Source organism: Syngnathus leptorhynchus, chromosome 10, assembly GCF_054491065.1.
Source record: "Syngnathus leptorhynchus isolate UIUO chromosome 10, UIUO_Slep, whole genome shotgun sequence".
NCBI lineage: Eukaryota > Metazoa > Chordata > Actinopteri > Syngnathiformes > Syngnathidae > Syngnathus > Syngnathus leptorhynchus.
Window position 1 is genome coordinate 10141279 of NC_141204.1, and position 18106 is coordinate 10159384.

General features: G+C 37.5%; 1 protein-coding gene across 2 annotated transcripts in view; it reads right to left on the reverse strand.

Moving 5' to 3' along the window:
* The window catches only part of plpp4 (phospholipid phosphatase 4), a 38443-nt gene that overhangs the window by 3682 nt on the left and 16655 nt on the right, over positions 1 to 18106 (reverse strand). The window contains exons 3-7 of one of the 2 annotated variants that reach the window (XM_085922028.1): positions 17533 to 17623; positions 15358 to 15421; positions 14569 to 14693; positions 7298 to 7468; positions 2045 to 5628 (exon numbers count right to left, since the gene is read on the reverse strand). In XM_085922028.1, the coding sequence (XP_085778154.1) occupies positions 5420 to 5628; positions 7298 to 7468; positions 14569 to 14693; positions 15358 to 15421; positions 17533 to 17623 (660 nt within the window). In that variant the 3' untranslated portion in view covers positions 2045 to 5419. Of the gene's footprint in view, positions 1 to 2044; positions 5629 to 7297; positions 7469 to 14568; positions 14694 to 15357; positions 15422 to 17532; positions 17624 to 18106 lie in introns of those variants that run through there. The other variant, XM_085922029.1, reaches the window with a different exon arrangement.

Consider the following 18106-nt stretch of genomic DNA (forward strand, 5'->3'; position numbering starts at 1 on the left):
GGTAGACACGACAGGATTCACAGAGTTGCGATGTAGCACAGTACTCGGCGGAATTGACAGGAGCAAGAGAGGTACATCTACAGCTGTCTGCTTGCTGCTATTGATCTATTATGAATGGCAATTTCCACTTAGGTAGCGATTCATGCCAAACTATGGGTTGCACTGTGCTAGCATGCAAACTGTTCTTGTCATGCATAATGTCACTGTGACAGACTTTTCAACAAAGCCACTTGATTCGGCATGGCTCTCGGGTTAGTGTGACTGTACTTTTACATATACTGTAAGTGGACAGTAAAGTCACAGAAAGAAAGAAAAAAAATATGGACATGGGACTTTAGATAGGATCTAATAATGGAGCATGTAATATTTAATATGATATTATCATACGCCTCGTCTAATTCCTCAAGGGAAAGTTCAACGTAACCTCTGCTGTATATTTGATGTTCCACACCACACAGAACAAGAAGAGCTCTCGGTTGTAGAATTGCTTCTCTCTAACAATTAGATACCACGGTGACATTGTTTTTCCCACAGCGGGAGTCAAAGCAAGGCACTCTGTTTCCAAAGCCCAATTCTTCACAGATGAGCAACTATCCTCACATCTGAATGAGGGATGGGGGAGGGGGGGAGGACTTTACACCCATACATTATCTTGGAGAGATTCTCCTCTATGGTCCAATCCACCTTTTCGCTGAGACAGGCTTGAATGAAATCCGCTAATAACACAATTTCATATTCACTGGAAGGTGAGTAATGTATTCTGACATATTCAGAGGACAGCTTATCCATCTCGGCAAAAGTTGCATCCACTTTCAAACTCTAATTTTAACGAACTAACTCTAAAGTATTAGCAACAAGTCTGCAGAAATATAATACATTCCTTGACTGCTATTTTAATAATGATCCAATATGGTAGCAAATTTTTCTTTCCAAAGAATCTTGGTTTAATAATTAAAAACAATGCTGGCCGGAAGGAATTTAATATTAGACTCTTCCACTGTAATAGTTCTAGAACAGACTGGAAGAGAATGATGCATTATCTCAGGTGTATAAATCCTCAACTTTCTATTGAGTGTATAACATTAATAATAACCACATATAATGTAATTGTTTTCATTTTTTTTAAACAAAACAAATACAACAAATATCCATGCACTATTTTCTACCTATCATTCTGACGTCTCTCCTTGAATTTCTATGTGGTTCGTCCACTGTGTGATTTCACACTTGCGAGTTAATGGAACAAGAACAAGAGTCAAAATGGAATTTCCCCTCAGGCATCGAAATTACTCTGACACATTTAATTAACAAAAAAATCCAGTGTATTGATATGTCTCCTGTCTGATGAAATGATCAGATCCAATATTGAAAAGACCTTGAAAAATTCACTTTGAGAAAGGCTCAAGTATGTCAAAGATCTTTACAAATAAAATCACACGTAAAAACCATTTGAAAATGACAAAAGTCAATGCCTGTGAATCAATTAATGTTGATTTGTGGGGATTATGTCTTCATCCATTCTTCCATTTTTTTATTTTTTTTTGCCTTGGCCTGTTCAGGGTTACTGGTGAGCTGGAGTCAATCACAGCCGATTTGGTCCCTCACTGTGAATGGGATTAATCATAGAATTGAGTCGTCCAAGTGACAAAAAGAAAGCCTGTACCAGAACAATAACAGAGAAACTTATCTCTTAATTTCGCAATAAATTTAGACTTCAGCCCTAGCATGGTCCTGAGATTTGGGTAATGGCTGAGAAAATGAGGTTGTGCTGAATAATATTGGGAGGATATTATGACAGTTCAGAGCCTGGGGGCTGCAACTTTCATATCAAGGGAACCACCTTGAAGAGGCTCAGCCACCTAATTGGGACAATCTGACGATGCCTCCTATTTATTTGACCAGGGTTTAAATCCCCCACCAAATATTCCACCTTTTCTCAAGAGAGAGATGCATTTGAAACAATACAGTTAGTCACTCGAACTTCATCTAATAGAGCTCATAGAAAATGGACAGATAGATTGATAATATAAATAGAATACGACTTTATTGTCATTACATAAACATACTGAAACACCACATCCTGTTTATTCCTGCTAGTAGTAAAAACAATTAAAATCACAATTGCAGACATATTACATACGTAAATCCTGCAATCCTTTATTGTCTATATACGTAGTTCAGGGAGCTGTCATGTTAAGACACGCTTTCTTTAAAATAAATGAACACTTGTATTTTCTTACAAACTCAACTAGCATGCCATGAACGACAACTCCTAAATCATTACACACATTTATTCTTCAGACATTTTTTTTCAATATAACACAACTCATTGAACTTCAGTTACCTTCCTTTTTCTCTTGAGTTCACTGGGTAGCGAAGTGGTCAGAGAACAAGTAGTATATAAGCATTACATTTCAAGAACAGAAGTTATCCCTCTCTGTACAAAACTAGTGGTGTTTTGTCATGCATTGTTTTAAAAATTGACATTATTAAATTTTTGTCATTTTCTGTAATGGTGTGTATGGTACCAAATTAAAAAACAATGAAGTTATGTTTTCTTTTTAAACAATGCAAACACACTTGAGAAAATTAATCGCCAATGTACAAATATCATGCTACCAAATCAAGCAATTGAATTACTTACTTTAAAGTTCACAGATACAAATCAACATTCTCCAGGCTCAAATCATCCTGTTACCGACATGATAAATGAATCCCTTTTCAAGGCTCTTTTGCTATTGCACTTGTGTGAGATTTAATAACCACTCACATGCATGCATACACATGTACACACACGCATAGGTTTATAAAAGATGTTTGAGGTAAAGGCTAAATGATGTTTGAAAAAAATTTGAATGATACAGCGCTAACACAGTTTCAATAGCTAGGTATGGAAGATGGGGTTGTATGGCACTAGGGATGGGAAGCTTCACCATCAAAGCGATACGATACACATCTCGATACACCGCCAATGATTCGATGCATTCACGATTCATTCAATGACAAGATGCGATACGATTCTCCCATCTCCTTTGATACGGTGCGATACAGAACGATTTAATTTTAAAACAATACAATCCAGTGCGATACGATACCAACTGCATCTTACAGGTTGTATCGATTTTCCAATGCATATTGGTGAATCTTCCCAACCCTATATAGCACACTTTTAAAAGGAGGTTACTTTTTATTTATGTATTCTTTTTTTTTTTTGAAGAGACCATTGCACCCAAGGAAGAATGCCAGAGACAGAAGGTGAAGAAGGTGATTTCCCAAGTAACATTTTAGCATTCTCTGGGTTCTATTGAGGTACCATGGAAGCTGTTTTGGTATATATTGTCTTATGATTACTAGATTGTATATTTATTCATGGCCTTCAATTCTATATGCTGATTTGCAATTCTCAGCTACTTCTTGTCCACTTTATTGGAGATGCCCTCATTAAGCAGCAGTTGCAGTGACCCCAACTTAATGAGGATTAATGCTGGAGCATCTTGTGCCTTTTTTAAGACCAACTTCCAGCCTGCCATTCCCACCCGTGTCTCACTGATTTCAGTTATTACTGAGCAACCATGTGTGTATTAGTGTAACCACTGGGAACGTGTTAAATGAAGAATCCTAAATAAAGTTGGATAATGAGAGACGACTGAATGAGAGTGGAGGGAATGTGGGAAGAAGTCAGCAAATGAGGTAAGATACAAGATTGCAATTTTAAAATATGATAACAGTATAGAAATGCCCCTGATGGCCCAGTGGTTAGGATGCGGGGCTTTCACCGCCTGGGTTCGATTCCCGGTCATATGCAGGGGGGAACATGTTAGTGTCTCCTCTGTGCCGATCCTAAGCCCAGGTAAATGCAGAGGGTTGCGTCAGGAAGGGCATCCGGCGTAAAAACTGAGCCAAAACATTCTCATGTAAATCATCTGGACAAAAACGGGTGTTTTGCTGTGGCGACCCCTTCGGGGAAAAGCCGAAGGGGCCAACCAACAACAGTACAAAAATGAACAATTACAATATGCCAGATTTGTAGATTTGAGTCATATGTTTACTAGACTACCCTCAAAGTTTGATTTGGGTTGACATTCATCGTTGTGTTGCTATGGTGACTTTATCAATATTGTCGCGTGAGAGTTCAGAGTAGCTATCCATACTACACATTCCCACAAATTTTCAAAACACCATCAAGGATGAGTGTTAAAATGAAAATCCACTCCACTTCAAAAGGACTACAACAGTTTGTACAATCTCATCTTTGACATTCAAATAAAAAAAAATGATTGTGGTGTCAGAGAAATCTGGGTTCATTGAAATGAATGCAGCTGATTGGGTAATGAGTCATAATTTGTGAATACCCAATAGAATTCAGATGTAAGTTATATTGAATTGGTTTCATTCCTAATAAGTGATGACTAAACGAGATCCTAAGCAGGGCTATCAAACTTGCTGTCACAGGCCACATCATAGGCTTGCTTAACTGTAAAATTATGTGAATCTATGATCTCTAGTGGCAAAAATCACTTTGGTTCGGCCATTAATTCTTTTTTTCCACATCTTTTAAGAACAGTACTAAGTAGTTCTCAGTCCATTTGCTCTTATTATTTTTTTCATGATGTATTGATTGCATTCAAATGAGTTAGGCTTGGCCAAAATTACAACAGTAGTCATGACGCCTGCGAGTAGTTGTGTAGTCGGGTTGCAAGGCACTTATACTTCATGTCCCTTACCTAATATTTCCCCTAACAAAAAAAATCTGATTCTCAATATAATTACCATTACACTCGTTATCATTGCCAAGTCAAGAAACAATAGTGGTAAACTTATATCTGAGTTTGACACCTGTGTGCTAAAGCGTCTAGGAGCTTTTTATCACGTTCCCTTTAGGGGAAAACATTGTTTAATGGATGCTACTTGCTTTGGGATTGATGTGTTACATCAGACACCATGGACACGAAAAAGCATACACTCAAGTCAGAGCTACTGCTTTTCAAAAAGTGAAGAGATGTCAAACACCCTCAAGTATTTACAAAGTACAGCGAAGATGCCCTCGACTGCTTTTTGGCCGATACATTTCCGAATAAGCAGTTTCAAACGACAATGAAAACAAGCCATTTTGACGCCTTTACCCGGACCACTCCCTTAGCTTTTCTCATCTTTTTTTTTTGTTTCCGCCTTGCAATAATCATGCTTTATTTTCTTAACTTCCTATTACATCAACATCTAGACTTTCACAGCTGCGAAGCAAAAACAGTATAAAAGACACGAAAAAGTAGTTGTCACGGAAACCTGAAAATAAAAGAATGGAGGGGAGTTTTTACTGTCCACTGGAATGTACCTATGACCCATGTCGTCAGTGGGAATGTGGAGGTGTGTTCATTGGCTGGCTGGGCGTGTTGAGGGTCGTCTCAGAGGTGGCCACTAGTCATAGTGGTGCTTCAGTCAAGCCTTCCAGGGGGAGGTTAGTAGCATTGTCAGTGGGCCGCTGATCCTCCTGAGGATGCAAGGATGTGTTTGCAATGGCAGCCAGGCTGGCGTAGGCAAGGTGACAGTCCGTGTGCAGAAAGGGGGGGTAGTGCTGGCGGTAGCAGATGTAGGCAAACAATAGCCCGATCACTCCTCCAACAAAGGCATCTGTATAGTCACAGAAGGGCATATATTTTCAAGTATGTAGCCATCGGTAATTTTAGCCCAACAACTGCTACGAATCCAACAATTAATTTCGTAAAACCCAATGTTATACAGCCTCAGTGTGCATTATCTTTAAAGGTTAATGAATATTAATTGAAAAGGAAAGCAAATCATCTGCATTGGTCTCAAGTGGATACAAAAAGGCTTCTGCAACATATTGTAACTATCCATCCAAATCCTATCATCCAAGCTTGGGGGATATAAAAAGACCTTAGCCCTCAGCCTCTGGCTACACATTCTGATACCTCCACACTATACAAAATTGTGTATGCTCTTAGGTCTTATTAAAATCTCTATTTCTTTCTCCTTCTGCCTGAAATGGAATATAACGCAAATTTCCACCATTCAGGAATTGTATAATGCATGAGCCTACTCTATGAATGTTTCATTGACTCCTGTCAAATACATTTAACAGTCTGAGACCTCATGCAATCAATTAGTATGACAGCCTCACAGTGACAGTGATTGGGATGCAAGGCTAAGCCACAGAAGACCAAGTGCTGAGGGATGATGGGACTATTAGTATTTATCAAGCACGCCACAGAATGCCAGGCTAATGGTGTTTCCCAGCTTGTGTTTACACCGAGAGCCCCCTTAGGTTGTTTAATGGGCTGTGCTATTGCTGCATTTGCTGACACTCTGCTGGGAGAGGAAGGGGACAACATTTGGGGAGAACAAACAAATGATGACGGAGCTCAGAGTGGCCTTTTATTGGTGGTGGTAGGGGTCGTTTCTTTATTTCCCCCATGACTTATGTGGCTCACTTCTGCAGTGCAAAAGAAGAGCGAGAAATATGGTAAACACTAAGGGTAAAAAAGCTTCAATACTAGAATGCTGAATGCAGGCCGGTCCATGGGTTAAGGGGGGCGTAACGAGTGCAGATGTTGATGTCATGTTGCGGTGCCAATCAAATTCCGAATGGCTTAAAATTGATAGATTGTGTCATATTTTCAAGCGAAACCCTAATCTCAGACTTAAAATTTTTCATCAACACAAGACGATTGTAGCTCAATAAAATTGAGAAATACCACATGACAATGCTGTCAACACAAAGTATATTTTTTATTAATTCTCATCATAATCTCTCCCATATATATGGAATGTAATCTTCCCATCTTCCTAGACAGGTCACATTAAATTTTCAAAGGGTGCTAAATCAAATTTCTACTCATACTCTGAAGCAATTATCTATGCTGCTGTGTTAAAAATGCATGGAGTCATATAAATATGACAAAACTGTCTGGAAGATTTTGGTTCTCCCTCATGTCATTTTAATTCCTGTGATACTATGCATCATCTTGACATAAAGGCATTATTGCTGTTTGTGATGCACACTTTGGTTAGAATTGCAATAAGCTTGGCTTTTAGGGTGGCACAATCAAAAGCAAAAATATGGCACTTCATTCAATTTTTGCTGACGAAAAAAATCCGAAAGAAAGAAAGAAAGAAAGAAAGAAAGAAAGAAAGTTAGGGGATGAATTGCAAGGCTGGAGTAGATGGTTCACCTTTCCTGACCTTAATTAATCCAGGATACAATTTATTTTGGATGGAGTGGCTGTAGTCTGAACACAACCAAAAATGCACATCACAGTGTTGGAATCTAGAGTCTGACCTTGCCAATGGTGCTTGTAGTCACAGGTTCTGGACAAAGCGATCATCATTGCGCTGTAGAGGGGCAGGACCATTGCACAGAGGCGCCAGCTACGACCTCGACCTTGATCCGTAAAGCACTGCAGCTTGCCCGCCAGGTAGAAAGAAGTGAACCCAAGGCCAGAGAATGCAACTAATTAAGAAAACACAAAAATAAAGCGGCTAAAGTTCAAATTTCTCACTCCCAGAATGTCACACTAATAGTAAAAGTAATGAATTTTCTATCAGTTTCCTTGCTCACTCCTGTATGAGACGTAATGTTTTATTAATGGCGAAACAGAGACAGAATTGTGACTGTGTGAGTGAGAATAGCAAGAAGGTGGTTCAGGAGTGTGTCGTTTAACACCAGAGTTCTGTCGAGACACAGCATGATGATATCTTAAAAAGCCTTAGTAGAGCTGAACTGGAATGAGAAAATAATGTCAAAGGGAAGAACAAAGAGATTACTTGCACACAATTTTCTATTATGACCAATCAGTGTAAGTGTCAACTACTTGAAAATATTCAAAATAAAGATGACATTTAAAGAAGTCAACATCAAATTAGCAGAGGAGAAATAAGTGAAAAACAATGACCATTCATCGCTTTCTCTGTTTTGTAGCATAAATTATGGACCACGTAATAAAGTAGACTTATGGATCGCAAACTAGGTAAATTTAATTTCTTCATTATCAGCTATTCTGGGTTGTATGTTTGTATGGAGAAAATATTTTTTTTACCATTGTGGATAAAAACATGAAAATGGTGATACATGTTTGTTTTTACAAATTGCAGATAGTCCTGCTATTATAAAAGCTACTTCAACTGAGAAATGGTGAAAAACAACAGCGGGAGAACAGGCAGAGATGAAAAACAACCAAGACGACCTTTGACGCCTACTGTCTGTAGTAATTTGAACATGGCAAAATAAACCTGTTTGAAGAAGATTGTTTTGCAGAGAAAACTAAAAGAAGGACCTGATTTTATATTTGATAATACATTTTTAATGCACACATAAAAGATCCACTATCCTAACCCAAGAACAAAGTGGTTGAAGCAAACAACAACAAAAAACACATACTGTATTTTTTCAGTACAAACTGTTCTTAAGAAAAAATTATCATTCAACGATGGCAAAAAAAAAAAAGCTGCACAACAAAACCAACATTAAGTGAAAGAACACATTTTGTCAACAAAAAACAACTCATGAAATTTTAATATTATTGAGGTGCTATTTTGTCCTCCAGATCATTCCATAAATCCACAATGAATATTAGGCCAACTCACATTGTTGTATTTGGCAATATGTATAAGACCGAGTGTAAGTGGCGGTAGGTAGCCTACTGAGTGGAGGTTTACAAATGTTTGTGGGATAGAAAAAAAGTAAAATTAACATTCACTTTGTTCGCAAACAGACATATCTGTCATCTAATAAAAAATGGTGATGCTATTACAATCCGTGTATTTGCATATTTACCATTTTCAATCGACGCCCGCGACCCTCGTGGGGACAAGTGGCATAGAAAATGGATGGATGGAATATATATATATATATATTTTCACAGTTTTTCTGGAATGGTCGACTGTGATGACCTATATGCAATTCTGAATATCTGTCTCTATGTACATTGTGAATGAGTATTGTAAATGGAGGGATGGGTATAAATATGCACATTTTTCTCCTCTATTTGACTTTTTATTGGTTTGAGCTTTTGCAAATGATTCATCTTTGCACAAAAAAAAATACAATCCATTTTAATGAAATGTGTGTACAAGCAATTTAATTCATTTTATAATCAAACACCATGATTTAACTGAAGCCAGAACTTTATTAGACCAAAAATAAATCATGAGCAATTTTAGAGTTATTAGATCACAGCTCTCTATTCATCTTTAAGCCACATAGAATATAATTTCAATGTCAATGCAAATTCTTCCAGACTCAATAGAGCACAGGTTTCAGGTCTCGTGACCCTCCAAAGAAGACCATTAACTACGATGTGGCTCCTGCAATATACCTCCAGATGCCTCCAGAAAAATATGAACTTTTTACATTGTGATACTGTGAACTGTTCAGGTCAGTGTGGACTGGTGGAAGAAACCGAGTAAGCCCTATAGGCACACTAGTTGAGTGGTCAAAACACTTGACAAGCATGCGTTGGCCACCCGAACCCACACACAGATTGATTATTCCATTTCTGCATTATCATGATTTTCTTACTTGACTGACAAACAAAATGTACCTCAGTTATCTATATTAAATATAATTTTATTCAGAACACAACATTGATTTGTTCAGGGTCATGCGAAGGGCTGTAAAGGATTCCAGAGGCTGATCGGAGTTCTAATCTAAGGAAAAATACTGCAGATGAGCTCTTTTGTCCTTATTTTTAGTTAATAGGTAATCTATAAAAGGAGTGGCCCGAATGGAGCACCTAGAATTTTAAATAATTAATCACATCCTGAAACAGTTCAGAAAAATAAACGCCAATACAGAAAAGACTCTAGAAAAGAGTCTACCCGGCAGCCATGACATTTTTTCCAAATAATACTTATCATTTTCCTTTTTTGTACAGAAAATATGCCCATTAGATATTCTTGTTCGGAAACTGTTTGTGTCCTTATCATTGGAACCTTACTGATTTGTTTGAATATTCATCAAAGAGATTTTTTTCAATAACCTACAAAATATTTTTTTTGCAGCCCTGACTCATGTATAAATTATTGCGCAAAAGATAAAAGTGTTTGCTCATATTTTTGACAAAAATGCTAAAGCATGATTTACCCATTCACAGCCTGAATCACATTTTCTATTGGACCATTTTGAGACGATTTAAAGGTTGATCAGAGGGCAGCAGCAACACTTTATACGCAGATAATAAAATATACCTACCTGATTTAAACTAAACAATAAGATATATTGAATGTTTACTGCATCTACTTTCTATCCATTGAAGGTTCGCTTGTATTTTGGAGAACACGCTGGACAACATTTCTATTATTTTTTTTGTTTCTTGATGTGTCATGACAAGCCCACAACCAAAAAAACAACAATAATCAATGTAAAGGAATGTCGTCTTTATCTTACTGTGAAACGAACAATGTTGATATAAACCCATATTGATGACCTAAAAAGTATCTGCAAGCTTTTCCTCTATTCTGTTTGAACAGTCCACACAGCGGACTCATTAGATTCCGATCAAGGGCTTTGTCGTTAAGCTCTGGAAAGCTGGCGGAGTGTACAAAACAGGGATGAAACCTTGAAGAGTGAAATAGGCTGGAGTTAGAATTTGGTGAATTTAAAAATGCATATTACATTTGTGAAGACCGTTTTGGGGTTTCCCTGCTGCCAAGAATAAATAATTTGCTCATTCATTCTGAGCAGAGAGGTTAAACAAGGGATTTCTGTAGGTATAACCAGAAACAAGAAGGTAGCAGCAGATGGCCATGGAAAGACTTAGAGAGACCGAAAGGGAACATTACTGAAGTGAATTTGCTTCATGCCTCTGAGCAGCCTTGGTAGATAAATCCATTGGGACAAAAACATTGATCATCAAAGAAAGAGTTGTTTCTTTAAAGATGTGAAGACTGGGAACATTGTGCAACTTTGACTATTGTATAGATGGAAGTGGTGTTAGACTTTAGAAATGTGAAAAAGTGTAAATAATTTGACCCTAAATGCTCAAAATAGAGAAATGAAGGATGAAGTGGGATGGATCTGAGGATCTTGAGGTCGACACCCGCGATGAGGAAGAACATCTTTCAAAAAAAAGTAACAACATGAAGAATACATTTGCAGGTTTGTAATGAAATTCCGAGTTTCGTTCCAGGAGATGTTTTGCTAGGAGGCCTTCACTGTAGCCACCTGGTGTGACAAATGGAGGAGGAAGTTGTGGTGACTCATACTTAACGCTCACCACCTTTGCCTTTTATTATATCCTTTCTTGCCCACAATTGCTTGCTTCAAGACTAACTTCAAACCTGACTCAAGCCTGCGATGCTCATAGAAACCCACATGTTGGCTTATTTGGAGTGTATAGCCCTCAGGGTGTTCACATTTGATATTATTTAGAGTTTGAATTGCCATCCCTTGCCAGTGCCATATGCTCATATGCTGAGTATTACCTTTATGAGACACATAACAAAATACTGCTGTCAGTGCAAAAGTAGCCATTGAGAGCAGCTGGTAGATTTAAAAGTGTAGTATGTCCCCTCTCACTCCTGCAACAATAACAATTACATTGGTTGGCAGTCATTTTGGAAACAGACAAAAAAGTAAGAGAGTGAAGATGTTGGTGTGAGAATTGTCCAGCTCAGCAAAATTGGTATAAATCTCTCTTTTATCCTCTTTTAAAGTTTTCATACAGAAATACAGAGCTCCACTATTGAAGACTAATCACACACATACAGTAGAACAGATGCATCCTCTTTCTATTTGAATTTGATCGGTTACTCCGTTATAACAGAAGAGCATCAGTCCACAGCAGCCACTGATGCTATTTTAACGGACTCTTTATTATCGCTCTTCCATCAGTTCCATCCTGCTTTAAGCACTGAATTTCTATGATGGACGTTTGACAGTTTTTAAGGAGATTATGAATAGGGAGAGCAGCTTTGGTTTTTATTATGACTGCGTTTATTGGCATTTGTACGTATCTTTCTTTGACTGTATTGAAGTATTAAGGGAAATCTAATCACAGAAAATCTTCAATAATACATATGATAAGCATCTTACAGATGAACTGTATTTAAATATGATTTTTTTGCTGGTGCAGTTCATATCTACAAAGGCCCGTCAACACAGCCCTCAAATATCAAACCAGCCAGAAATTATACTTGGTTCAATCCAGATTCCACTTGAGTTTGAACATACTTATCACTAATCTGGATGGTGGCCAAATTTGTCCCACAAAAAGCTTTGAAATATTCAAAAAATATTCAACAAAGTTATGATGAGGATGGACACAGGCTGGAGCAGATCCTCTCATCACTCCAGATGTGATATAATATAAATGCTTCTCAGAATTTCATCTCAGAGTTCTCTCAATTACATATATTCATACTTGCGACAACATAAAGTTAATAGGGTTGCTTTGGAGATGGATTAATTCTGCACATAGTGTTGGTAAATTCTATGTCACTTCTTTTGGAACACGTCTGCCAGTATTCCGTAAAGCAGATGTCTGACATACTGTACAGTAAAGTCTATATCGTATTGAGACATGGACACCCTTGTCATTTTGGTGTTCAACACCACTTCAAAGAATTTGATGTTCATGTTTTGTTCTGTCCATTCCAAGGTCATCACATTCTACAAACCTCCTATTTTCTTATCTGCACACACACAACACATAATTTTATGATTTATACTTTCTGCTTTTATGTTGACAGTGCCAGATTGACTATATAGATAGTACTATATAAATAGGAGGTACCCAGAGAGAATGTTCTAAGGTTACTAGGCTTGTGACTTCTGATATTCTCCCTAGCGCTGGCATTGCAACTATTTCTATCTACTCCTGTTTTTATTCAACTGTAAACTGTCCTTGAGACTCCCAGACTGATTTAATAGCCGTTAGAATAAAATGACCCAGGTGGACGTTTGCACTTTAACAGGGGCGGTGTGAACAAGTCTAATTTTTAATTGGAGTTTTTTTGCACGCAAGCTTTGTGCCTTTGCCCACTTTTTATGGGACGACAAGTTACCCTGAATTTAATCCATGGCGACTCGCTGCCAGGCTTTTACTGACACCATCTTCCGTCCCCGCTTCTTCTTGAGATATTTTGCATTCGGTTTGGTTTTCATCCAGTGGATTCAGGTCTGGGGACTGACTTGGCGATTGTATAGCATTTCACTTCATTACCTTTAAAAAGCCAGTTGTGTTAGTTGTATGCTTTGGGTTATTGACCACGGCACTGTGAAGCACCCTCCAATGAGTTCTTAAACATTTGGCTGAGGAGGAGCAGGTAATATATTCCGAAGCACTTCCGAATTCCCCCTCCTGCTTTTCTCAAGAGCTACATTATCAAAAAAGTATACAAGTGAAACAGTTCTATTGGCAGCCATACATGTCCACCTGACCTTGGAACATCAAAGCAGCCAATCATCCCATCACTTTTCAGAGGCACTTTACAACAGTTACTAATGTGCCGCCCACTTTTTTCGACACTTTTGATTTGGCTATAAATACCCTCAAATTCAATCTGCAGTGAAAACACATATTGTTCAGTAGAGCAGCCAATTAATTGACCATTATGTACCTGTTTGTAATTAAGCATATGTGAGGAACCCAGGAAAGCTGGCAAGATCATGATTAGAAGAACTCTGCAGAAAAAGAATCTGGCAGATTGAAACCAACTGCGCTTTCACCCTCGAGCCAAGTCTGCACAGTCAAGTCCTTATAGACTGAGCTATGCACAGGATATTGATTATTCGAGCCCATGTTGGAAATATTTACATCCTTGCTGCGTCTTGTTTATCAATCGTAGTCTTTCATTAAGGTGTAAGGAAGTAAAAGCTGTTTTATGGCATTTAAATGCATTCACAAGGGTTTCTCTGCACATAAGGCGGTTCTCCACTATGCAAAAACATATACTGCAGCATGCTCTTGGATTTGCATTTTCTTAATTAGATGTGGAGGCACATAGTTTATCACAGATATATTCACTTAGGCTCCATCTGAAACTCATAAATTTTCCCCGAAGACATTCGTTCAAAATAATTGCTTGGTAAAAGTATGGCTACACTCAAGGATTCATCTGTAATTTTAAGTAAAGCAAGAACATGAATAAACTGAATAATGAGTAAAGAGCTTCTTAGGCATGGCTCAATGCTACATATTAAATGAAATCCTCAGTGTAATTAGTCCATCTGTATTGATCTCAAAATACATTGCGGTTGCTGGGGCCAGCAGCAAAGATTCCTCGCTTGCAAGCCTCTTTATATTAATCAGCTGGACAACAGGAAAACACTTGAATTATTAAACACCCTTGTGAAGTACAAGAGCTTGGGAAGAGGATGAAAACATATTTTGAAACAATAGACATGCACGGCAGACTATGGCCAAATAGCATGTTACAAAACAAGCTTCCATGAGACATGAGAGCACCCCATGAAATTGAAAAAATCCATCAATGCTCTTCTTGTGGAAATATTTTAGAATACTACAGTACATTCTGAGTGAGCTATTGAGCACGTGGTGTATTGTCTTCTGTTATGTTTCATAAACTCGGAAAGATGTGACTGCTACTTACAAGAAGAATGACTACTGGGAAAACTCTTGCGACCTTCCGAGACCAAATGAGGCTCCCCGGTACATAACATCTTTGCGTTCACTTGGCCGTCCGGGAAACACCGCTGGAAGTAATCAGGCCTCGGTCTGAGAGTAAAACATAACAAACAAATTGGGTTATATGTTAATTTGAACTGAGAGTGAATGAGCACTGAGTCTTCTGTTATAAGTATTCATGACACTGAGGACACAATTCTCTGTTGTTAGTCTAAATTTGTCGAGTGTCGAGCTTGACACTTTACAAACGTTGCCACTGTTGTTTGTAACTCAGGAGAAAGATTCCAAATTAATATTGTGACTTACAGCTGAAGTAGGAGCATTGTTTCTTGTGTACAGGTAGTGTCAACAGACTGTAGCCCGTCACCCTTATTTTATTCATTGATCTATTATCTATGGTGCTTATCCTCATTAGGTTTGTGGGTAAATCCCAGTTAACATTGAGCATAGGCATGGTACACCAGGGACTAGTCATCAACCAAGCCAATCACAAGCATTCAATTGATTGATTTTTAATAAATTGGGGATTTGTTTTTAGTCATTTTCAAGGGTACATGTTATCTGGAATCATGTCCCTAATATTAAAAAAAAAAAGATGTCATATATTTTCTTGTAAATGCTCAATTTTTATTGCTGTTCCAAATATTCTGCTCTGTTAGAGTTGGTAGTCTTACAGCACATGTTTTTGAAAATTCTGTACATCTTAAGACATTCTTACAACCTGTTTTGAAATGTCTAATATCATTTTACTTACCTGCCAACAATTAACTTGATAGTGTTTGTGAAAACTCCATTCAGGGCGAGAGCCAGTGACACTGCTGCAGGAGGGAAAATTGCACGTATAGTTAAACATACATCTTATTGAGATAGATTGCTACACTATTTCAACGACACTTGGCTGAAGTAGGTGCAAAACATATTGCAATGACAAATGGCGTTAAAAAAGCTTTTCAATTTCTAAGATACAAAACATTCTAAACCCCCCACCCCCCCACACAAACACGCACGTCTTTCTTGGAGGCCACAGCATGATGAAGCGCTTCACCATTTATAAATCACCCCTTGCCGTCTTGCCAAAAAGACAAGATCAATTGGAATCCAAACAATATCACTGCATGAATGAAGCACTGACGGTTTCGAAGTCATTCAATGTTGAATGTGCACATTTACAATATCTTTGACATGAGTTTTGATTAATGGTAGCTACCCTTTTTCTTTCATTATTTTTTCATTATATATATATATATATATATATATATATATATATATATATATATATATATATATATATATATATATATATATATATATATATATATATATATAATGAAAGACATATATAGAAAGGCGATATTGGCTTTCTTTTCAATTCAAAACCTAAAAGCAGGTGTTCATGTCCTTGACATGACTTTAAAAATGCTGTCAAAAGTGTGAAGCATTATAGAACATTTTTCAACCTCTTACAGTAAATTGTTCAGAGGGAATGGTCTCTGCCTCCTCTACTGCCAGGGAAAAGGCTGGTTATTGCCACCGACAAGGGACGGGTGAGTACCGATAGACCAATACTATCATTATTTATTTATTTATTTATTTATTTATTTATTTATTTATTTATTTATGTGTGTGTGTGTGTTTGTTTGTTTGTTTGTTTATTTATTTGTTTATTTATTTACTTATCGAATAAACATGACGACTGCCTTTACCAGTGATAGCTTGAGACAAAAAAGATGTCAAATAAGTTCTTATGGCAATTATTTGTGCTATAATTAAAAGCATTTAAAATGAAATTACACGAACATGCACGAACTGTTCGATGCTGCTGACATTTATGTGCACACGCGAATCATCAACCTTGTGGCCTAACGTTGTTCAATACAGTATTCAACACGTTAAGAAATGTATGACTTTTTAATACTTAATCATAGTATATATATATATATATATAACAGGCTGACCCACCTGTAACGAGGGTCTCTCTAATTACTTTGAAAATAAATTGAAGCAGTCAGTTATGATTGACCAACAAAAGGCCACTACGCTCTCTCAGAACAACCCATTGATTGTGCTAAGAATAGCAACAATTCAGTCGGTGTACCAACTTCATAATAATTAATAATCTCATTGGGAAGAAATGTCTGCTTCTTTTTAACTTGGGTATTGAGTAATGGGAAGACTGCTGTTGGCTAATATTTACTGCAAGTATTGGACATCCACTTAATTAGCTATCATGGCAACCCTTGGGGCTGATCATTAGCCAGGGTACAATCCCTCAAAGATTTATCTCACCATTGCATGGTGAGCCAATCGAATTCACCCCACATTGCCAAGAATGAAATAAAAATGAAATGTGATGAAATTAAATCTGTTTATGCTGTGAAGAGGAGCACTGTTTAAATATTTCGGAACAACTTGCTAATGTGGACAAATTGTACAAATGGGGTATGATGTGTCCATTGGGCCCTTAAACTGCAAATGCGAAGATGGCAGATCTCCCAAATGGGGATCGACCCTTGCCTGCTGCATTGTCTCATATGGAGCTCAGTTTGCAAATTGCCATTTGGATAGTAATGTGTGTGTACCTACGTACACAGTATCCCAATGCTTACTGAGGTAGTGTGCAAGTCTCCTTTTCATAGGCTCATGTTGGCATCAATGAAGTAGTTTTTATAGCACTATATAATAGCTGGCCAAACACCCTCAGAGCATTTGAGGTCATTATTCACCCTTTGTACCATGAACAAAAAACATTTTCATTCGTACATTCCCTCTGTGTGCGCCTCCAAACACAATTGCACAGGCCCCCCCTTTGAGATTTTTTTGATTAGGGGCTACAGAATTCAATTTAACTTGTTTGAAAATTATTTCCTTAAAAGCATTACATTTAGATAACAACAACAAAAAATCTATTGTAATAATTAGCTCCACCTACCTAAGCATGCTTCTTTGATTTCTGTCTTGTCTGTCCTCTGAATTATCTTCACCACAAATATCACCGCCAGGGGAGTAAGGAAGGAGATTGCCTATAAGGAAATCAAGATGAAGAGTGTACAGTTATTATCATGGCATTAGTCACGTATTGCCTGTTCCGATAACCAATATGAAATTAAATTTGGAATGACCTACTTCAGTGTATTCAATGCTGATTTAATTTTCAACACGTCAGAAAAACAATCAGTTTCATTGTTACGAGGGTTTTAACAGACCATTACTTTTGAGCTTTCAGCATTATTTTGGGCTTTCCTCCAGCTGGAAAAAAAATGTTGCAAGCAACTAATGGCTTGATTACAGCAGTTTCACTTCTTACTTTATTAGTTTCATTTCACTTATTATTTGTGGGGTTATACTGAGGTCTATCTATCTATCCCATCTGACTTGATGTGAATGGTAAGGTACTCTTGGATAGATTGTCTTTGACAGGGATGAGGGTAATCCATGGATTCAGGCATTCAGCAAAAGAGAGACGTACATTTTTAGGAGATACACAAATGTATCAGGTCCTTTTG